This window comes from Dermacentor andersoni, chromosome 3 (genome assembly GCF_023375885.2).
Source record: "Dermacentor andersoni chromosome 3, qqDerAnde1_hic_scaffold, whole genome shotgun sequence".
In the NCBI taxonomy this organism is placed as follows: domain Eukaryota; kingdom Metazoa; phylum Arthropoda; class Arachnida; order Ixodida; family Ixodidae; genus Dermacentor; species Dermacentor andersoni.
The window spans coordinates 20,992,608-21,015,392 of record NC_092816.1 but is presented as its reverse complement, the minus strand read 5'-3'; the positions used below and the strand labels follow the sequence as shown (position 1 = coordinate 21,015,392).

Sequence of the window (22,785 nt, the reverse complement as noted above, 5' to 3'; positions counted from 1 at the left end):
TTTATGTTTGTTAAAGCTAGTTCTGCAGACTTACCCTTTTGAAAGCCATACTGCGACTTCGTAATTATTTTGTGTTTATGAAAAAAAGACGTAAGCCTATCATTAATAACACGCTCAAATATCTTGGAAAACACCGGCAAAACAGATATAGGCCTGTAGTTGGTGAGCTTTTTCTCATCGCCACCCTTGTAGACAGGGGTGATCTTAGCTATTTTTAATTCATCTGGGAACTCGCCGCGTGTAAGCATCTCATTTATTATATGGGTTAATACAGGACTCATAAGATGAGCGACATACTTGACAGGTAAGGCCTTTATTTCGTCTTCTCCGCCTGCAGCTTTGTTTTCTAGGGTCGTGATAATTGCTTCAATTTCAGTAGGAGTCACTGGTGTAAGCATAATGGAATCAACCTGCCCTGTAGTCATGAAAATATCCGCTTGCAAGTCTTCTCCACTATATACCCCTGTGCTTACAAAGTGTCGATTCATTTCATCAACAAGCTGTTGCCCAACTACACTGGCATTATCGATTACAATTTCATTCACGATATGCGTTTTTCGCCCTCGTCCAGTTAAATCGTTCACTGTATTCCACAGTCTACATTGATCGTTTTGAATTTTGAAAAATTTTCTTTCGTAATAATCATCCCTTGCCTTTTTCAAATCGAAGTTTAACTTATTTCTGAATTTTTTAAACTCAGTCAATATGTCACAATTACGAGAGCTAATGAAACTGTGGTACAAATTATTTTTTTTACGTATTCGTTTGTATAAGTCCGCAGTTATCCATGGTTTTCTAACTTTCTTATTTCTTTTTTTTCTGCTTTCGCAGAGGGAAGGCTGTATTGTAGCACTGGTTGAATTTATCGAAGAAGATCTTGTACGCAGTTCTGGGGTTATGCTGATCATAAACGGCCTGCCAGCTTTCTTGGTTGATAAGGCAGCTGAACATGTTTAGCGTAGTTTCGTTTACCGTGCGGAGCAAGAGGTTTCCTTCATCATTATGTTGTTTCTTGTAGGATGCATTTGTTAGGCAAAACACGGGCAGGTGATCGCTGATGTCATTCAAGATTACACCAGCGGAAAGACCATCGCTATCTATGTTCGTGACGCAGATGTCAAGAGATGTGGCCGTGTCAACGGTCACCCTAGTGGGCAGTGTTATCACATTGTTGCACGCGTACTGGTGAACAGCGTCTCGAAATGTGTTAGCATGTAAGTTACCGGATAGTGTGTCAATATTTATATCTCCAAGGATCATAAACGGCGCATTCGCCGAGCTATAAGAGCTAAGTGAATTTTCAAAAAATGACATGAATTCAGATACGCAGCCAGAAGGTGGCCTGTACACGGCGCAGACATTGGTGTTAAGCACTTTCACCGATAAGCTCTCGACATTTTCATCCATTCTGCACATGCTGTCTAATACCTTATGCGGTAAATTATCTTTTAAGTAAATGGCTATCCCACCACCTCTTTTGTTTTTTCTACTTATGCTTTCCCATTTGTAACCTTGAAGGTAAGGGGGTTCGATGTCACCTGACAGCCAAGTTTCCATGAGTACTATAACGGTAAATTTTAAGCTGAATGACTGCAGAAACATTTCAAGATCTTGAACCTTATTTTTAAGGCTTCTCATATTTAGATGAATTGCCGAAAACTTTCTTTCGCCTTTTTTGTATTTTTCATTGAAATGATCACATTCATAATAGTAGCATTCCTGTGGTATGTCTTCCATTTGAGCTGTTGTGCACTGTACAGCTTGTACAGTTTTTCTATACAATGATCTGCTCTATGTCAGCAACGCTGCTAATTCTGTGGCTTGTGGTTCGCTCGTCCTTACGGGCAAAAATTTTCCCGCCAGTCACCCACACAAACTTCCATCCTGCTACTTTTTTCTGAGCGATCGCAGCACCCAGAATTATCTTGTTTGAGCGGGTCAGGTGTTCGTTCACATAGATGGGTGTGCCGTCTCCACCATAATCAAGATCTTTTGTAGTCATCCTCTGCTTTCTTGCTTTTTGCAGAATTTTGTCCCGTTTTGTGCGTTGTACAAAACGGACAACAATGTTTTTTTCGGAGGAGTTTGATGTGGGCACACGATGGCAGATGTCAATGTCCGAATCAGCAATCGGTGATCGGTGATTCGGTGATTCCTTTTGATCTCTGCAATAAGTAGCAAGAAGTCCAGAAGCAAGGTCTGAAAAGTTATACGTCTTGCCTTGCTTAAAGACCCGAGGAGAAAAAAGAAGAAAAGGGGAAAAGAGGGGGAAAAAAAGAAGCATTTGCGGTATTTATAAACGTCGCGGTTGCTTAATCCGTGGGGCACCCTTACAAAGCGTTTTTGCTCCATAGGGAAGCAGTAAAAGTCTGTGTGAAGAAAAGAAAACAGCGCATCCATTTCTGCGTAAACCATGCGATGTGGATGCTCTATACCCCAAGCTATACGTTCTCACTGCACTTTTCTCATACCATAAGTTATAAAGGACGTACCCTGCCTACGTCATGTCGCCGTTTGCACTATAGGCTATTTAAATGTTTGTCTCGCTTCACATTTTTTTTCATTGATATGATATAAGGAGATGTTGGCGCATGATTTAAGGCGCCGGCTACTCCTTATCTCTTGGGTGGTTCCGTCATACATCATACAGGGTTCAAGTTTACATATCAAATAATCTTTTCCCACAAGCACCAGGACTTATCACGCAACGTTTCCACAGGAAGACTATGACGTAAGGAACGCATGGTACATACAATATACAAGGTAAATGTCTCCACACTTATGTAGACGAAAGTCTCAAAAGTACAAATGATACTGTCACCTAATAACACATTGTCTAGTCAGCGGGTGGTACATACATCGTGTAAATGCATTATCACATACAATCACAACAGAACAGTCAACATAACATAATTCACAAACAGATGCATATATACAGTGACATTGAAATGATGGGAACAATGAAAGCGCTAATAACGTCCAACAATGCCGCTGTCTTGAAGAAAAGTCTTTAGTGCTTTTAAAGCGCTCTTCTGCAAGGCCGTTGTTGGTCAAGGGCCCAAAAGTTTCCTTAAACTGAAAGGTCTGCAGTCTAATTTAATTAGCGCGGATTTAAGTCGGCATTTTGGTGTGTCGTGATTTGGGCAATCTAGAAGGAGGTGATATATATCTTCGTCTACAAATCCACAATCACATTCGGGGGTTTCCGCTCGGTCAATTCTGTGTAAGAAATGCTTTGTGTAGGCAGTGCCTAACCTTAATCGATGAATAGGGGTTTCCATAGTTCTATCTAATGACAATGAAAATTTGAATTCAATAAATGGATCAATGTGGTATAAGTCCGAGCTCTTAGAATTCTGGTCAAATCAAGTGTTCCTAGACATATTGAAGGACGTTGTCCTTATAACGCAGCGTAATTCATTCTTTGATATTGGGAGCGGAGCCGTATCATCTTTGAGGTGCGTTTGTCGTGCTACTTCATCGGCTGCTGTTTTTCCAGGAATGTTGCAATGCCCTGGTATCCACTGTAATGCTATTTCAGGTTTCGCTTCGCTTGCCCTTGTGAGGTTTTTGAGTGTTTCATATATTATACTGTCACTGAATGTTTTCCCCTTTGTGCTGCTGAGTGATGCTGAGAAGTCGCTCGTGGAACTCCTAGACATAGGCGCAGTCCTCTAGCTAGAAGTCTTTGAAGTCGCTCTTCTGACGTGTGGGAAAGTTCGTGTAAGATGGGCGCGGAATACGCAATTTTTTGTCGTATTAATGCATTGTAAACAGTCAGCATGGACGATACTGATCCGCCCCATGATGTGCCTGCAAGTCTGCGAAGTACAGTCACTATGGCATTGACCTCGTTTTCGAGTTTTTTTTATGTGGGGTGCCCAGGATAGCTGCCAATCAAGTATTATGCGAAGAAATCGATGCTGTGTGACAATCATTAGAGGGTGTTCATTAGATTAAGAGTGACATTTTTAACTGCCTTCGAGTGAAGGGCAATACAGCTGTCTTTGCGTGTGATAGTACCATTCCTCTCTCTCAAAAATTGGTTGATGATGACTATGCCGTTTTACAATGCCATCTGAAGTAGTTGAGTATTAGACCCAGATGTCCAAATACACACATCAACTGCATACAGTGAAAACTGTGATGGCAGCCTTCTTGTTAAATCAGCCATGACGCAGTTAAAAAAGGAAGAAGCTGAGTACGCTTCCCTGTGGTACTCCCTGTTTGACAACATGTTCAGCACTCTTTCCTTCACCCGTCTGAACAAATATTTTGCGACCTGATAGAAATTCAGAAATCCATCGCAAGAACCTGCCAGACAGACCAAGTTCCAACATGCTTAGCAGAACATGAACGTGACTAACAGTGTCAAATGCCCTTTTGATGTCTAGGAATACTGCTATAGTCATGTTTCCACGTGCACGCTCGTGCTCCCCACAGGTTACTATATCTTATATTGCATCCATTGTGCATCTATGTTTTCTAAAACCTACTAAGTAGTTGGACAACACATTCGTTTCATTACACCACCATTGAAGTCGCGCGTAAATCATTTTCTCCATTAATTTGCATAAACAACTTGTCAAACTAACAGAACGGAAGGATTCAAGGCACAAGGGCGTCTTACCAGGTTTTAAAATTGGTATAATTCGAGCGACTTTCCAAGAGTCAGGTGCAGTTTCCTCTATCCATAAGTTATTATAGATGTCTAAGAGAGCATTTGTACCTGTCGATCCGAGGTTTCTTAGCATATTGTACGTAATGCCATCCGGCCCAGCAGCGGACTTTTGGCGACATGATGCAATTGCACATTTAAGCTCGCTTAATGTGAAAGTATGATCTAATTGAGGATGTTGGGCCCAGTAGCAAGCAGTAATTTTTCGCTTAGCCAACACTACTGAAATATCAAATCGCTTCACATAGTCGCGCTTTTCACACTTTGCATCTAGTAAGTGCATCATCGATTATACTCGCATCTCAGTAACATGGCACGCCTTGTTATCTGCGAAAGCAACGTTTTTCACTTACCAAACCCGCGAGCAGCTTCGGAGCATGCACTTGTCGCACCACAGATCCAAGTACAAAATTGTCGCTTCCCTCTTTGTGAACGTATTAAGCCAGTGTCTGGAGAAAACCAATTTGTATAAATCAAAAATTTGTCCACAATACTACGCAATGTGAATCCAATGAAGATCCACTGAAAACTAATGAGAAATCAAAGCCAGTCACCCTGCAAGGGCCTTCCGCCTTCCTGCAACTGCACAACAGCTCCTGTGGAGACAATGACTTACGCTGTTCAGTAAATCACTTCGTTTGATACTTGCAACAGAATGTGCAAAGCTGCGTTGTCGGCTGCTTTGACGCATTTAATTAGACTTGCGCCGACGTTTTGCCGTGTAGCTGCACAGTAGTCACCACGTTGAAAGGAACGTCGTGGAATGAAAACAATAGAGAGTTTTAGATTTTGCGCAGCCATATCTTGAGGGCGCAGACCGCCGGATTCACAGAAGAATTCGAAAAAGGTACACAGCAAAAGAAAGCAGAAGGGGTACAAAATGACGCAAGCAGGGCGTGGCGTTGTGAGTGCGCAAATAAAACTCCCTATTTTTAAGACTTCACAGTGAAACGTATCACGCTTACTTCGACCCTCACGTAACACAAACCGGTGGTTTATTTTACACTCCATAGTAGCTTAGTGGCTATGGCGTTGTGATTCGGAGCACGGGGTCGCGGATTCGATCCCTACCGCGGCAGCCACGTTTTGATGGGGGCGGAATGCGAAAACGCTCGCGTATACCTTGCATTTGGTGCACGTTAAAGAACACCAACTGGTGAAAATTGGTCCGTAGCACTGCAACACGGCGTACCTCATAATTATATCGTGGTGTTGGCACTAAAACTCCAGCATTTGCTTTTTTTTTCAACAGTTACTTTTAACGTTTCTTGTTCAATGCTTCTATTCACGGTGTTCACGGCGTTGCCAGTCGTAATTTTGCTTCATCACGCTCCCGTCTCCTGTGCAGACATGGTGCAACAACCCTCGACCGAAACGTCTTCAGCAACAAATACACTCCGACGTTCACGCGCCGTCCAGATACAGGTAAGTGAGAAAGAGCTCAGAAAAAAAGGAAATCGTGACACGGGCTCGAGAGTTTCCACAGTTATATATTTACTCCTCAGTTACGGTTTCAGAAAATTATTACATTTGTGAAGTTGTCCATGATTACATTTGCATCTATATGCAGGAAACACTCAACGAAATGGCTTAGAGCCGTCTCCAAATTTGTATCATTGCTACTCAGTTATACGTATATGCCGAAATTCGATAGAAACCAGTCGTTATACAACGCACGCCTAATCGGACCTCGCCACAAACATTGTTCTTTTGATCTGTGTATAAAGATATACGACAAAACGAAGATGTCCTGCAACTGCGATTACGTAACCGGCCAGAAGTCAATAAATACTAAAATGAAAGAGGAGCTAATAACTCCAAAGCGCCAAAATTTGCGAGTAATGAAGGCCGTGAAACGCAAGATAACAGTTAAAGGTTAAAGAAAGCAAAGGAAAATAACGAAATAGGCACAATATTCCGGAAGGCACTTGCAGAAACCCTACATGACTGACAGGCACAACTGCAGAAGTCAATGTTTTACCAACTAACATCAAGAAATACATCAATCCTGGCAGTGCCCCTGGGCACGCTTGCGGCGAAAAACTATTAAAATGCGTGAGCGGGCTGATACAAAAAAAAGACATATGCTGCGGTATAAACCCACGTATAAAACAAGTTAGCATGATTATATGAAAATATCAAGCACATGCGTTCAGACAACATTGCTGAAGTTGTATCTGGCACGCCAGTGTCCGCGAGTACGAATTTTAGCGCAAATTTTCCGACAGACCACACTTTTTAAACGGGAGAAAGATGCAAAATAACTGTAAAGGAGAGAGCGTTCTGTAAAGAGCCGGTGCTGGTGGTACTCCGGTGTGCACCTGAATTAATTAACTACGGTATTTATAGAGCAGCTTCAAGTGCACCAAGTTAGATAAACTTTGCTCGTAACTCTGCCCTGAATGTTTTGTATAGTACGAAGACGTTTTGAGTTATGTCTACGAAAGATTAACTTGTTCTACCATTGACCGTAAAGCTTGTTACGGAAATTCGTAGAGGAGACTCTGGCGCTGCAATCGTTCGGCTATACCTTGGGAATTGTGAGCAGTACATGCACCTATCTAATCGTCGTGCTCGTGGCTTCAGACGCTCTTGTGCCGTTATATGTTAGGCTTTATATTTCCAAATTTTCAAGAAATATATAATTTTAAGCGCACGAAGGAAATAAGTTTCCGCACGCACGCGCATAATCATTGCGTATTGTTGCACTTATAACGCAAAAGTTTGTTGGACAGGATCAACTCGCCATGTCGCACAGACGTCATAGAAGCCAGAAGGACGAAGTTTAGGCAAATTCACGTACTGCACATCATTCGCGCCCGGTCTGAACCGGCATATTTTGCATCTTTTGTGAAGAGTGCCAGTGTTCTAATTTTTTGACGAAACTATCCTGGCGACATTCCCAAAACCTGCTTATAAAGGAGGTCCGGGAGAAATATGCGTCTGCAGACACGCAGTGTTCTGCACGTCCTCAACTTGTCGACACCAAACGAAAGAAGTTGGCTCTCTCAAGTCTTGAAAGGTTGTAAATGAGACGTGAGTAAAAAAAACAAGCACACCATGTCAGTCTGCTATCTTTTCGATTGGTTCTCGGTTCACTCTCGTGAGTCTGAACTTAGTCAATCGTTGAAGTGAATAAACGTTAGGGGACTCACGCCCAGCACACCAGGTAGCACTCACGCATTTGGTTGCCGAGTACGAAGTGTGACGGAGACAGCAGGATCCTATCTAACGTTGTTCTCTTCCTCCTTTCAGAGTAAACGTGCCCTTGAGCAACATGGAGGAGTTCTCTAAGGCGTTCAAATGTCCCAAAGATTCTCCAATGTACAGCAAAAGAAAATGCGTACTATGGTGAGCCCAAAAAATACGGATCAAAGCAATGGGCACGGAAATCCTCATAACGTGACCACATTGCCCCCAGAAGCGCCATGTAGCATCCACTAACCAGGTCGGCGCACAAAGACCAGAGTTGCTGGATGAATAAACGCGTTTCTGTTATTGTTTTTTTTAATTATTATCTAATTGGGTTCTTTCGAGCAGATAAGTAGATAAGTGTTGGCTTCACATAAAATCAAAGCGTTAATTTACTGGAGATATATCCCAGACAATTAGAATACAGACACACTCAAACCGAACGCACAAGCCAAGAGTCATGTGGCACCGAACGCAAACCTACATGGTGCACACATGCATGTATAGCGCATAGTGCATAATCGTTACAGCGAACACACTCTGATTCGATCAAAAGCGATCATAAATTATGTCTCGAATGGGTTTAGGTGTCCGTGATTTCAGTGCACAACACCTCGAACATCCCTATTATATAAATGCAACAAATTCACGGTCGCCGAAAAGCCAACAACCCGCGATGATTCACGCGCAACCTACTTGCTAAGCGGCTGAGACCAGTAAAAGCCATTCCACGTCACCTTCATTTGTTCACCCCATGACTATAGAGTACTGACATGGGACACTGCTAGCGCATCGCATATAGAAGCCTCGTGGAAAGCCGTTTCACTCGCTTCACTCTATAGAACAGCAGATCGCAAGAATTAGTGCCCAGACTTCAACAAATTGTGACTCGGATAAGAGAATAATTTCTAATCTTTTGTTGCAACAGCCATCAACACGATAGTTCTTCGCTATAGTCGTCCACACTCGCCGTGGTTGCTTAGTGGCTATGGTGTTGGGCTGCACGAGGTCGCGGCATCAAATCCCGGCCACGTACGGTGGCTGCATTTCGATGGGGGCGACATGCGAAAACACCCGCGTACTTAGATTTAGGTGCACGTTAAAGAACCATAGGTGATCAAAATTATTTCCGGACCACTATGTTGCCTCGTATTCAGATCGTGGTCTCGGCAAAGTAAAACCCCGCAATTTTTAATAATCGTCCACCTTTAACTTCATTTACATTTGATTTAGTAGGATGGCTGATCGATCTAATTGATCATTCACCTTAGTAAGTGAACATAGCAAACGGCGGCAAGCACCTGTTTCGTGCCGTTATGTCGTTGTCCGCCTTCGCGCTGTTCGCTTACATTTGACCACAGGGGGGAAAAAATGTGGCGTCTCTCGGCGCATGTGCGTCAGTGTGGTGGGTGTGTGTGCGTGTGGGGCTCTACTTACCGGCCGGCACCGTAACTTGTTCAGTGATATATAGCCTGTACTTTCAACGATCAGGCAGCATGTGAAGCAAGTGTAGGGGGAACTAGAAATAGTGGGTAAGCTAAGTGTGTGAGAAGGGCGGAGTGGCGTGGTTAACTCGGGAATGTAGACGCGTCCCCGTTGAATGTCAGGATGTGTGTATGAATGAGCGGAAGAAGCTTACAAACAACACTAACGAGCAGCGACCATTGCGCTGTCGTCGGCTCTGCTCCTGCCACTAAGCGCAAGGAGCTGTCGGCGGAAATACAGCTTGTGATATTTATGGTTTCCGCAAATCGTTATTAGGCGGTGAAAGGGCCAAAGTAGGAAAATGCAAGTGATGCGCAGAAGGAAGCTGCGCATAATTAACTAAACTTAACTTACTGCCGTTAACTTAGTAGTTTCGTATATAGGTCAGGCGTAATCGCGGAAGTGAACGCAACAAACGTTGATACCTGTTCACCAGAAATGAAGAGTCCGATGGGAGCTTAAACACAGCTTGGACGTGGCAGCATAGAACAGTTAGTGTGTCCATGTATAGTCGTAACCTTGCAGAAGTTCTTTATTGATTGAAAGAACTATTTGCCAGGCTAGTTGGCTCGCGTTTAGGGAAAACGCAATAGCGCAATCTAAAACTTTCCCATAGGAAGAAGGACGCAATGACGGGCTCCAGTTTGCGCTAGTGCATGTGTCTTCCTTTCTCCATTGATAACTATCACCATTCTTCTTGTTCGTCTCTCTTCCCGGCCTACATCGCCTTTACGTTCCCCTTTTCCTTACTTTATTTACTTTCTCTGATTCCCCCCCCCCCCCCACACACACACACACACACATATATATATATATATATATACCGGCCTCACTTAACACCAGTATTCCTGGACGCAACCGGTAAAGAGCTAAATACGTCCAGAGTGACTAGTGTGTTGGTTTATACCTGTGTAATGAGGACTCCTTGAGTGCGTCTGAGCTCCTCGATCGAGTGCACTTGGCAAAATTTATCGAACAGGCTCTCAAGAGCGCTGCCTGCGAGGCCCTTGTCTGAGAGCCCCGAACGGGCGATACACACAGCTTTTGAAAAATAAAGGGATTTTTGTTCCTTCTGCCTGGGCGGAGAACACGACCGTATGCGTTACTGCACAACAGGAGTACGCTGCTGACAAGGCACATAAGAAACGGCTGTCTTATACGAGGGTGAGAACATGTGCAAAAAAAAATGAAACCCCGAGTGTTATTTGTAAATATCGAGTGGCCTATAATACTCATAGCTTTTCAAAATGTATGCCAGTGATGTGCAACTTGGAGGTTAACGAGGGTCGGCGGAAAGAGTAAGGGATAATAACATAGAAACATGAACCCGAAGAAAAGGTGGCGTCGTACAAAAGAAATGTGCATGCAAACGCTGTGAACTGGATATTGGTTAGTTGGAAAAGTTCCGTCATTTCCGATCTATCTCGCGTGTGCTCGTCAATGCCAGACTCCTTATCAACTGAAACAATGGTATCGCCGACGCAGAATCGTCTTATGCAACGAAAGCGACAGGTCCACCCCCCACCCCGGCGACCTCATGCTTAGCCGCCCTACACCATAGCCACTAAGCAACCATGGCGGGTGTGGACGACTATTACTAGAGAAGACAGCATAGGGAGCATCTATCCCAGTTTGGATGTCATGTCGTTTGCGGCCTTCTTTTGATACACGTCAAAATAATGGCTCTAAAGTAGTATACTACTTTGACCCTTTGCCGACAGTCCATTGTGATATTCGGTGGCATCATCATATAACACGTGTCCCAGCTAACGTTAGCCAAGCTGTTCAATAAAAAAAAAAGATTTAAAGAGCACGCAACAAGATACAATTATGAGACATACAGTATTCGCCTGGGAGAGGTCTGACAACCGAGCACCGTAAGTGTTAAAATTGTATCTCGCACCACGTGTTTTCTTATTTTTTTTTATTTTTTTTCATTGAACATCTTGGCTAACGTTAGCTGGGACACCCTTTATAGGCAGCCATTGCCTACTTAGAAAACAGAGTGAAGGTTTCTGAAAACTCTCTCTCCCTGCATATCAGCATTCTCCATGTCTCGCCCCGGATTTATTTTATTTCATACGACCACATAACCCATGAATCCTAATCGAATTTCAATGATGTAACTTATGCTGAACTTCACTGGCATGTCGATAGCGGCACTCTGAAATTGTACATAACGGGGCGAGGTATGTCCAACAGTGAACTTACATTCAATAAAAATAATGAGATACTGATCGACAGGTTCATTTAGGTCGTAGATCTACGATGTGAACAATGATGGAGGCTGCAGCAAATAATGCCACATTAATTTTAGATACCCGGCGTTCCATTAACCGCACTGAAGTCTCGGGACACTGAAATTATTGCATTAGCCTGCTTCGTCGTGCGGTCGCGGAGACCTATCGCTCAAAGCAACAGAGCGCCCTTCAAGGGCTCCGCAACTGAGGGTTGGGCTGCTGGAAAGGGGGGGGGGGGGGGTAGCAGTGGGGGTGTGAGCCCATTTCAGGGGAGGCTGACCCTCCTCTAAGACATAAAATTCAGCCTTGCTTGCATAATAACAAAGCAAAGCATGCGTGAGTAAAGTGAGCCTCGTCTACTGCAACGCCTCTTCGAGAGTTAATTTCCTATAAAAATTACCATAGAGATAGCTCTGGCGCTGTGATCATTCGGCTACCATTAGAATGATGGTTAGTATAGATGGATTTGCCTGATCTTCGTGCTTGTGGCTTCAATCATCCTTCTGAATAACACTGTTAGTTGAGTGAATTGTTATGCACTTATTTCGTTCTTGTAAACATGTTAATCTATACGCCCATAGCTTTAATGGTTTTGTATACGTACTGTATCCCAACCCTGCAATGATGTCTTCATGGCACTGCAGGCATTTCAAATAAATTATTTTTAAATAAATCATTATTACCCTTTATATACCTAAATTTCCAAGAATTCACAGTATTTTATACAAAGCCAGGCAATTAGTCACTGCCCACATTCATAATCATCGCGAATTGTGGAATTTATATCGCACTATGTTGTTGAACACTCATAGAAAAAAGTAGTGTCAGTTACTAATCGAAAGGCAACTAGCTAGTCGCAAAGTTAACCAAGTTGCTAGTAAGTGCAGTTGGTAACGGCACCGGTAGTTTCATTTACTGTCCAAAAGAGTTGGTGCATACGACTAGCACCTGTAGCCAGTTTACGAACCATAGATAGTAATGGCACCGGTATAGTGGGACCTTTTTCGTTTCAAGCGGCGCTCTCATTGCCAAGGGAGAATTATGTCACTTGTGTTCTAAAAGTGCGTTCCGTTCTGTTAAAAGTGCGCATTGTCACACAGTTAACGGATATTGATATATTCTCGCCCGGCTGAGGTGGACCTTCACCGCAAGAATCAGGAAGCGACGACGAAGCCGGGCATCGTGATGATGAAAAAAATAGAAAAGATTGTATTCACTTCATTGGTACATGGATGTGACTCTCATCTGAGTCTCGAGCGGTTGTTCTTAACACGTGGGCCAGCACGGCCTTAAATAACCTCTGGCGGTCCTGTCGTCGTCGCCGTCTTCTTTCGGAGCCTGTCTTTCCCTTTTGCCCATCCTTGGTGTCAGCCCGGGCAAAAGCGGGACGTCGTCTTGATGTTCGGTTTCTTCTATCCTTTTGTGTCAGTTCGTGGAGAACGAGGTGGCGTCTGTTCGGAGAAGAGGGCAATTATGTTGACGTGGGGAAACCCGTTTGAATGCTTCTCACACCTGACGGGTCGACCATAACAATATATAGAACACTATGAAATAATTACACTTAAAAGTAATGACAGTAATATCAGATTGCGTGTAATAGTGTAATAAACTGCACTGCACACAGAAAGGAACAAATGACAAAGAGGAACAGCGCATCGCATGACACAATGAGTGAGCGAGTGAATAAACCTTTATTTGGTCCAGCAAAGCGCGAGAAAACGCGCACCCGGATGAGCGGGATACTATACGCGACGCACAAGAACGACCTTATGAGCATATATATATATATATATATATATATATATATATATATATATATATATATATATATATATATATATATAGTGTACTGACGTGCTATCGACGAGGATGCGGCGCAGCACCACCAAATACACTTTATCAGTCGTCAGAGAGAAAAACCAACAACGTCTTCTTCGTCTCCACACTTAACCCAAAAACCCGGGCTACTTCAACCTCGTCCCCACTAGCACATACCCGCGGCAATATAGTTGTGCTAAATATAGTTGTGCCATTTGCTCCCCCTTTAGAAAAGATCATCGTCCCGATGATAGAGATTTGTAAATCAGGGATAAAGAAAACTGCGCAGTCTTGTCAGTCTTCACATTATGGCTTCATATGAAGCCCGTGAACGACCTCGGGTGAATGGCGTCGGCGCTTTGAACACTGACGCGTCAGAGAACTATGTAGGGCCCGAAGTACTTGCGGAGGGGCTTTTCAGAGAGCCCACGCTGACGAATAGGTGTCCAGACCCACACTTTGTCGCCGATGTTGTATTTCATAGGTCTGTGCCGAAGATTGTAGCGTTTGGCGTCACAGTCCTGTTGTGCGTGGACTCGCAGACACGCAAGCTGCCTAGCTGCCTCTGCTCTGTGTGTTATCTCTTCAGCACCCGTGTCGTTGTCATCAAATTCATGAGGGAGCGTTGCGTCCAATGTTGTCGTAACTTCATGGCCGTATACCAGACTGAAGGGTGTCTTGCGAGTGGTCTCTTGACGAGCCGTATCGTACGCGAAGGTGACATAAGGTAAAACCTTGTGCCAGTTCTCGTGCTTACATCTACGTACATGTTTATCTTATCAGCCAGTCTCCTATTGAGTAGTTCCATCAGTCCGTTTGTTTGGGGGTGATACGCCGTTGTCTTCCGGTGGGCGGTACCACTTAGACGTAGAACGATATCCAAAAACTTGGCCATGAACGCACTACCTCCGTCAGTGACGACTATTGCGAGAGTACCATGCCTTAAAACGATGGATTCGAGAAAAAATCGTGCCGCTTCATCTGCAACAGCCCGTTGCAGAGCGCCTGTCTCGGCGTATCTGGCGAGATAATCTGTGGCGACGATTATCCACCTAATGCCGGTAGTATACGTTGGTAAGGGGCCAAAAAAAGCCATACCTACTTGAGCAAATGGTGTGGCCAGTACTTTAACAGAGTGCAGCAAGCCGGCTGGCTTGACGTATGGTGGTTTGCGACGTTGGCAATCCAGAAATGTCTGAACGTCACGTTTAACGACCGCAGTAAGCCTCGGCCAGTAGTAATTATGCCGAATCCGTGCCAATGTGCGAGTGTAGTCCAAGTGCCAAGCGGTCGGCTCGTTGTGGCCGGCGTGTAAGAGTTCATGTCGAAGCGATGAGGGAACAACGAGTAAGTAGTTGCTACCGCTACGTGAGAAGTTCATCTTGTAAAGGACGTTGCGACGCAAGCAGTACGGTGCCAGACCTCTTGCAAATAGCCTCGGCACGCTGTTGGTTCGTCCTTCCAGGTTATCAATAAGCGGCAGCAATTCAGCGTCATCCCCTTGCTGGCGTGAAAGATCGGCTAAGTCCACGAGTTCCAGAAAGACTGTGTCGTCATCGTCTTGTGCTGTCGGCCCAACAGGAGACCGAGAAAGGCAGTCGGCGTGCCGTTTTCCCGACTTGTATGCGACAATAAATTCGAACTCTTGGAGTCGAAGACTCCAGCGTGTGAGCCGGCCGGAAGGACCTTTCTAATTAATGAGCCAGCACAGCGAATGGTGAGCGCTAACGACGGTGAAAGACCGACCGTACAAATACGGACGAAATTTCAGAACTGTCCATACCATTGCGAGGCATTCTTTTTCAGTGGTGGAGCAGTTAGCCTCGGCTCAGGATAGTGTCCTACTGGTGTAAGCGATCACCTTTTCGCTGTCGTCCTGCCATTGTATACGGGCACTGCCCCTAGGACAACGTTACTAGCGTTTGTATGCAATATCGTCGGGGCGTCTTCATCGAATTGTGCTAGCACGGGAGGCGCTTGCATGCGTTGCCGAAGCTCGTGAAATGCCCGCTGCTGGTCTTCGCCCCAAGTAAAAGGGATATCTGCTCTGGTGAGCTGTGTTAACGGCCATGCGATGCGCGAGAAATTCGCAATAAATCGCCGGTAATATGCACAGAGTCCCAGAAAACGTGGCACGGCCTTTTTGTCTGATGGGGATGTCACATCAGGGAGGAGCTTTGCGCCGATCCTAACTCTCTTGCATGCGTAATCATGCGAACAACAATTAAAATTTGGAGTCGGATATCTCGGAGCACAGACACGCTAGAAGAACTCTTCCAACTGATATTGTGTAGAAACACGACTGCCTCTATCTATTCAATACAAACATATCCACTTACTGCAGTCAACAAAAGGTTAATCATTCAATTTTGGGTAATTGGGATGCTGACAGCGATAATTATCATCTCGCTTTGTGTCCTCCTCGCTACATAACTTATTTGCACAGGTGGCCTTCGCGTGCCTCCGAGTGCCTAATTTTAAGAAATCCATAAAGCTTAATTTTGAACATCCGGTATATTACTCCAACATAACGATCGCAGCTACAGTTTTTCTGAACATTGCATTAAGACCACCACTACACAGCATAATAGACCACAGGTGGCGGTGGTACATTACCTCTTGCTCACTGACCTGCATATATACTAACTGATTAATAAAGGCAGAACTTACTTTAAGTCTCAATTATCGGAAGTAGTAGACAGATATAGTAAAAAGGGAGTAATGGGTGGCAAATTCAGTGACTGCGTACGTTACTATCTTTTTACAACTTTTTTTTTCTAAGAGTGAAAATCATCAATTTGCAAAATCGCGAAGCCGTTTGAAGGCAGAAAGACGAAGCCATGCGCTGACCATCATCGCCAAGCCGGCTAGACCGCCATGCTTGCAGCTCCCGCAGACATGCACAATAGCGCCAGAGTTCGTTCTATAGTAATCTCTGTAAGAGAGAGAGAAAGAGAAACAACTTTATTGACCCATAATGAAATGGAGCGCGTTAAGCGCCTGATGGGGTGGCTCCCTCTTCACGGGTTCCATATGCTTCCAGAGCCGCCTGGCCCCTGTGCACCACTCGGTGCTGGTCTTACAGGGCAGGGCTGGATAGCATGATCTCCCATCGCTCGTAAAGGGTGGGGATAGTGGGGGGGGGGGGGGTTAGTTATGACGCTGTTTCGAGCCATCGCGGTGTCCAGATGTGTCCCCGCTGCACCCACCGGGAGGGTCACGCGCGCCGGCCAAAAGAAGAGGTTCGCGAGCGGCGGGCGCTGGGTCCCGACGGAAGCCGCAGCCGGAGCTTGGTTCCCCTCCAATGTCGTGGGCTGTGCTCGCCCGGGCGCTCCTGCTGGCCGTCCTCCTGCTACTGGACGCCGGACGCCGCGGGCATGCCGCCTCCCGTGAGTGTGTGTGGCGATCGCGGCGTGCGCGTCACGACGTTGCCGTGGTGTGCACGACTCGTGCGTGAATGGCTGCGCTGCAATGCTGTGTGGTTCAACTACGGGGCGTCACGATAGATAGCAGCGCGCGGGGCCCGCAGACCCGTGTCCCCGTCCCTCACTGTGCGCCGGCCGCTCTGGAAATAGCTCGCTTGTCTGTGCCCTCATGTTTAGGTGTGCAGTCACGTGTTAACTAAACACATGATGATGATTGTGTGCCCATGTATGTGTGCACATGCCCTGCTTAACTGTATAGCACGTGGTGCGCAGCTCACTGACCCATTGCATTGTACATCTCTATATGGTTATTCTTTTTTATTTTTGCCGCATTCGCATAAGGCGACTGGTCCCATATGTGGGCAGAAGTGATCGCTTTGATCGGAAACCGACTGTTTTGGGTCAGTCACTCGCTGATCTGTCGTCCGTGTGAATGCGTTTGAAAGTCGAGCGATCAGCAACACGGGCATGGCCGGGCTTATGAAGTCCAATGAGTGCCACGACTATGAGCGCCTGTCGTGTTGTGTGGTATAGAATGTCTAATAATCTCCAAAGCAATGACTCACCAGCCAAATCACAAGGATACTACTCCCGGCGAATCAGTGTATTAACAATAGAATTATATATTAACATATGCGTGTAAGTAGGTTATACAGAACGCTAAAGCTTTGCAGGTTCATGTGAACAAAAGCGAAGAACACGAGTTATACGGAGGTAAGCAAGGAAAGCACACAGAACAAAAACAAAACGCACACTCGAACAAAGCCCATTGGACTGTCTTTATATTACTTTATTTTTTCTCGTTTCATTGTCTACACTATCAGAAAAAGTTGTACTCTTCGGGTCTTGCCCCCTATAGATGGCTTACACTGACGTCATCTTAGAAGACATGTTGATCAACCAACACGGTGAGCAGCTGCGTCCGTTGGCGTCTCGCGCGGGTCCAACGCAGCTTGTAAGGCAGGGGCCTCTCCTAAGGTTTCCTTGCTCTATGGAAGCAGGTTACCCGCGGCAGTGAATATCATACACTGACATCGGCCTAGCTAGGCGCCATATTAGAGAACCATAACGATGATTGCGTCAGCGACGTAACTTGCAAACTAGTATTCATCGCGCACTTTGCGTGCATTTCCTTTCTTCAACACTGCGTCCCCAGTACTTTCAGGTCACGAACGGCATGCGTGTATCGGCATGACATATATAGCGTTCCTAACACAGCGATCGCAGAGCGCAAGAAAGTGTACGCAAGATTGATGACATATTGTTCGGGGTCAATATAAGCCTCAGATGGTGTAATTTTTTTTTTTCTTTAGGCTTGCGGTTATTCATAGTTTGTGTACCACAGCCCGGCCAGAGATAAGCCCATCTGCGTCACACTTCAGGGTTACATTTGCTTAGGAATAGATGTGATATATCCTCGTCAAGAAAAAGCGCGCACGTACACAGCTTCACGGGGTGTGCATCGTACCGTGCGCTGGCGTTCACCTAGCACGCACAATAAGAAAGCGAACACAAAGACACTCGAAGGAAACTCGGTTCTCTGCGCGGTGTACAGACGACAGGCAGTCTCCAGTGGCCGAGCTCACCTGGTGGCGGCAAGTGGCCGAGGAGCCCAGCGTCAAGAACAGCGGCTCGGCAACGCCGCGGTCAGGAGGGAGCAGCAAGCAGCCCTCCTCCAGCGGCGGCAACGATGGCGTCATGGCCGTGGCCGAGGTCGGCAAGCCGGGCAAGATCGTGCTGCTCTCGCCTGGACAGCTGCTCAACGACACCGGCGCGTACCGCGTGTCCGGCGACGAGCGCGTCCGCAAGGCGGCAGGGTTTGAGATCGCCTACGACTACTACTTCAAGGCATGTAGTATACCAGAGTGTGTGCGTATCGCGACAGTGTGGATATATGTACAGAGAACGGAATCCCGAATGGCGGGATAACTTTGTAGCGTCGTAAACTTCATCGGACGCAAGACGACACGAGAAAGAGACAGGACAAGGTACTATACCTTCAGCTGAAATCTTTATTACGTCATACCCCAACTTATAAGAAAACGGCTTCAAGGATTAACCGCACAGAAGCCATCATAATAGACAAAGAGAATAATGTCATGCAAAAGATTAAGTTTTGTTTAATTCCGGGCTTTTATTTATTTATTTACTTATTTATTTATTTATTTATTTATTTATTTATTTATTTATTTATTTATTTATTTTCAATACTGTCAGTCTCTTTCCGAGAGCATAGCAAGTGGACATACAGATTGTACATGCAGGTATAATAATATATCAGCACAACAGGGCAGAAACAGGAATCCAATGCAGTCACAGGCATCACAAAGGTATAAGAGCGAAAGTTATACATAATAAGTTTCCTTAATGATAATTAGGAATGAATTCCGAGCTGAAATTCTATGAACACATTTGTAACGCTTATAACGTATACATACTTATAACAAATAATATACAAAGCACGCATTTTTAACTTCAGAAAACACAAAGTAACCAACAGCAAAAGATACCAGAAATTATACATGAGATGGAGTGGTACACAGGCAGATAACAGCAAACCTGAAAACACTCTGTTGTGAGCACTCGGCCACTAACATGCTTCCAATGATGGCGAAATGTCTTTAGGGCTGAGAGTGTTACAGCACTAACAGATGATAGTTTGTACTTTGAGGCAAAGTCCGATAATGATAGTAACCGATAGTAAACGAGGGATCTAAACAATTCCATTCCCTAACAGCAAGTTGAAAAGAGTGCTTGAAAGTATCATTGTGGTAAGAGTATACTATTTTAGTGTGTGTGAATGTCTGTGCCGGATTACGCGGGATTCTGATGGACGGGTGTACAATGGTGTGTCAATCTTAAAATAGTCGTGAAGTAGCTGAAAAAGGAATTTCAGGCGCGCTTGTTTTGCTCTAATCGCCAGTGTTCGGAGGCCAGAGCTTGTTAACATATTTGTGGGAGAATCAGAGCGCTTATATTTATTGCAGATGAATCTTGCAGCCTTCCTCTGTACATATACTGGTTTTTTAACGTTAGTGACCGTGTAACGAAACCATACTGTGTTAGCGTATTCTATTACCGGTCTGACATACGTAGCATAGGCTAAAAGCTTGGTAGATTGAGGGGCCAGCCGGAGGCATCTGCGAACATAAAACAGCTTGAGCAGAGCAACTGAAGTAATATTAGAAATGTGCGCATCCCAGGTGAGCTTTGAAGCAATCGTGACACCCAAATATTTTTGTTCATTCACTTTTTGAAGCCTAGTGCCTTTAATGCTGTAATCATACTCGAGAGCTTCTTTCTTTCGCGTTATCGTCATACATACTGTTTTTGGGGGATTAATCGACATTTGCCACGTGTCGAACCAGTTCGCGAGATGGTTTAAGGAATCAATTAGTTCAAGGTGACCTAAATGACTGTTAATTTCTCTGTAAATAATGCAGTCGTCGGCGAAGAGCCTAATGTTGCAAGAGATATTGTCTGTGATATCACTAATAAAGATAGGAAACAACAAAGGCCCCAGAACGGAGCCTTGTGGTACTCCGGACGTGACAGGCAGGGTTTCTGATGGTACTTGCTCAAACAGGACACATTCGGAACGGTCAGTTAAAAAGTCTTCAATCCAACGTGTTGATAATCAATCTCCGATTATATCTCGGAGCTTTGCAATTAATTTGTTGTGGCATACGGAATCAAAGGCCTTAGAAAAGCCTGGTAGCATATCTGTTTGCGCACAGTTGTTAATAGAGAGAGCTAAATCATGAAGAACCCCTGTTAGTCGCATTATAATTGATAATCTGCTCCAGAACCCGTACTGGCTAGATGACAAAATGCCGTTCGTCTCCAAGAAAATGATTAAGTGTTTCTAAGATTATATGTGGCACCCGCCGTGGTTGCTCAGTGGCTATGGTGTTGGGCTGCTGAGCACGATGTCGCGGGATCGAATCCCGGCCATGGCGGCCGCATTTCGATGGTGGCGAAAGGCGAAAACACCCGTGTACTTAACTTTAGGTGCACGTAAAGAACCCCAGGTAGTCGAAATTCCGGAGTCCTCAACTACGGCGTGCCTCACAATCAGAAAGTAGTTTTGGCACGTAAAACTCCATAATTTAAAAAAAGATTATATGTTCATATTTTGCACGACGTGCTCGTTAACGATATTGGTCTGAAGTTTGTAGGGTGATCGCTATTTCCTGCTTTGGGGTTCGGTGTTATTTTAGCTTTCTTCTAATCGTCTGAAAGTTTTGATACGGCAAGAGATTTGCGGAAAACCAAACCAAGGTATTTGCTGCACCATTCTGCATATCGTTTAAGAAAAGGATTGGGGACGTCGTCTGGTCCCGAATATTTTTTTGTTTCATTCAAGCAAAAGACTAAATATTCCTTCGTCATTTACATCTATTGGGTTGATGCCCGTAATATCGGAGGGTATGAGCTGCGGGATTTTTCCGTTATCATTTGTGAAGACAGAGTGGAAAAAGTTGTATATATTAGACTTCGCCATTTTCTGTTCTAATGTTAGTTCAGGACTGCCTGTTTTCCTAGGACGGAAATGCTTCCAGTACCTCGGCGGGTTACCAGTAATGAATGATGGTAGCATTACCTTGAAGTAATGTTCTTTTGCTTGCTTTGCTCTAGTCTTGAAGTTTGAAATGGCTGTTTCTTTAGTTTTGATACATTCGCACTGCAGAATTTTTTCTTTACCGCTTTCAGTAGTCGTTTAATCTTCCGCTTTGCATGTAGAATTTCTCTTGTTATCCAGGGGTTATTTCTTTGAGGCCGTGTAAGCCGTAGTGGAGAAAAGTTATTCATGCAGTAATAAAAAATGTGCTTGAATCATAGCCGGAGGTAATTTACAGTTGTGGCAGGATCACAGTTCACTTCCATGAACTCGTCAAATTCATGAGCTAAATAAGTTAGTACGCTAACGTCATCTGCTTTACTGAAGTTCGGAACATGAGCTACTACTTATTGAAAGTAAACGAAAAGAAAGGAGGTTAACCGAGGGGCCCGATTTTTATTAGCGATATTATAAGAAGCCAACAAATACTGACACCAAGGACAACATAGGGGAAATTACTTGTGCCTAATAAATGAAGTGAAGAAACGATAAATTAATGGAAATCAAAAGTGGGTGAAAAAACAACTTGCCAACAACTTACGCTGGTTGAGAATCCGGACTCAGCACCTGCATAAATAAAGGTCGGCTACCGCTCGAGAACGTGGCAACATTGCGCTTCAATTTGTTGACGCCCGAATCTACACGCTCGCGACGCGCAGCCTCAAGACCCGAGCGTGCCGAACAACAACTTCAAGAGCATGACCAAGAAGTCGATGCCGCTGATCCTGGCCACGTCCTTCCTCATCATCCTGATCGTGTGCATCGCGGTCTGCATCAGCGGCATCTGCTGGGAGCGCACGCGAAGGCTGGTCGCGTCGCGCATATCGCCGGGCGGTCCCGTGGAACCGCCCGAGCTGACGCCGCGGAACGCGGCCGCGGGCGACTCGGGAATTTCTGCCTACGGCAACGACAAGTACATGATTTGATTGACGCCGGCACCGACATCGCAGCAGCAAATACGTCACCGTCATCGCCTACGGGGAAGAAAAAAAAAGACCTTAGTTCCCCGCTAGGCTCCGTCCCCGCAGAAACGCCTTCGAAGGAGCAAGATGCACACGAAGCGTTCGTTCATTTAATAAAACGACGGAGCCAAGAAAAAAGAACAGAAACTTCGCAGAATTATGCAAGTCCGAACAAGTTATACACCAAAAGCAACTATATAAGGCTGTTTTTCGCACAATTCGAAAGTCCTCAGGGGGGGTCTGGTTTGCCGCTGCTTAAATCTACCAAACACTTACAAACGCGTCACTATATCTGGTGCAATTTCTTCCCTATACTCGAGTCACGGTGTAACAAATGACTCGAGTCTTTTCAAACGCTTTATTA

General features: G+C 45.0%; 2 protein-coding genes and 1 long non-coding RNA gene across 5 annotated transcripts in view; 2 read left to right on the top strand and 1 right to left on the bottom strand.

Annotated features, from left to right (window-relative positions):
* LOC126519205 (neprilysin-21-like) overlaps positions 1–8,189 on the top strand; it is a 34,355-nt gene extending 26,166 nt beyond the window's left edge. For all 3 annotated transcript variants that reach the window (XM_050168826.3, XM_050168833.3, XM_055065467.2), the window contains 2 exons: positions 6,027–6,103; positions 7,934–8,189. In XM_050168826.3, the coding sequence (XP_050024783.2) occupies positions 6,027–6,103; positions 7,934–8,033 (177 nt within the window). In that variant the 3' untranslated portion in view covers positions 8,034–8,189. The remainder of the gene's footprint in view (positions 1–6,026; positions 6,104–7,933) is intronic.
* Positions 2,141–18,511, bottom strand: LOC140216693 (uncharacterized). Its single transcript, XR_011893284.1, has 3 exons — positions 18,425–18,511; positions 5,233–5,274; positions 2,141–5,127 (listed from the first exon to the last, which is right to left on the bottom strand). It is a non-coding gene; the product is annotated as an uncharacterized lncRNA (long non-coding RNA).
* LOC126520766 (uncharacterized) lies at positions 16,638–22,578 on the top strand. The gene is made up of 3 exons (XM_050169545.3): positions 16,638–16,802; positions 18,394–18,686; positions 22,119–22,578. Exons 1-3 carry the CDS (start codon positions 16,718–16,720, stop codon positions 22,383–22,385), a joined length of 645 nt encoding a protein of 214 aa, XP_050025502.1. The 5' UTR covers positions 16,638–16,717; the 3' UTR covers positions 22,386–22,578.
* Positions 22,579–22,785: the final 207 nt, after the last annotated feature.

Excerpts from the sequence above, each read along its gene's own strand:
- LOC126520766 (XM_050169545.3), top strand. The coding sequence starts at position 16,718 with ATGTCGTGGGCTGTGCTCGCCCGGGCGCTCCTGCTGGCCGTCCTCCTG. Across the intron at positions 16,803-18,393 it reads CCGCGGGCATGCCGCCTCCC|ACGACAGGCAGTCTCCAGTG; the intron begins GTGAGTGTGTGT and ends CGCGGTGTACAG. Across the intron at positions 18,687-22,118 it reads CCTACGACTACTACTTCAAG|CCTCAAGACCCGAGCGTGCC; the intron begins GCATGTAGTATA and ends CGCGACGCGCAG.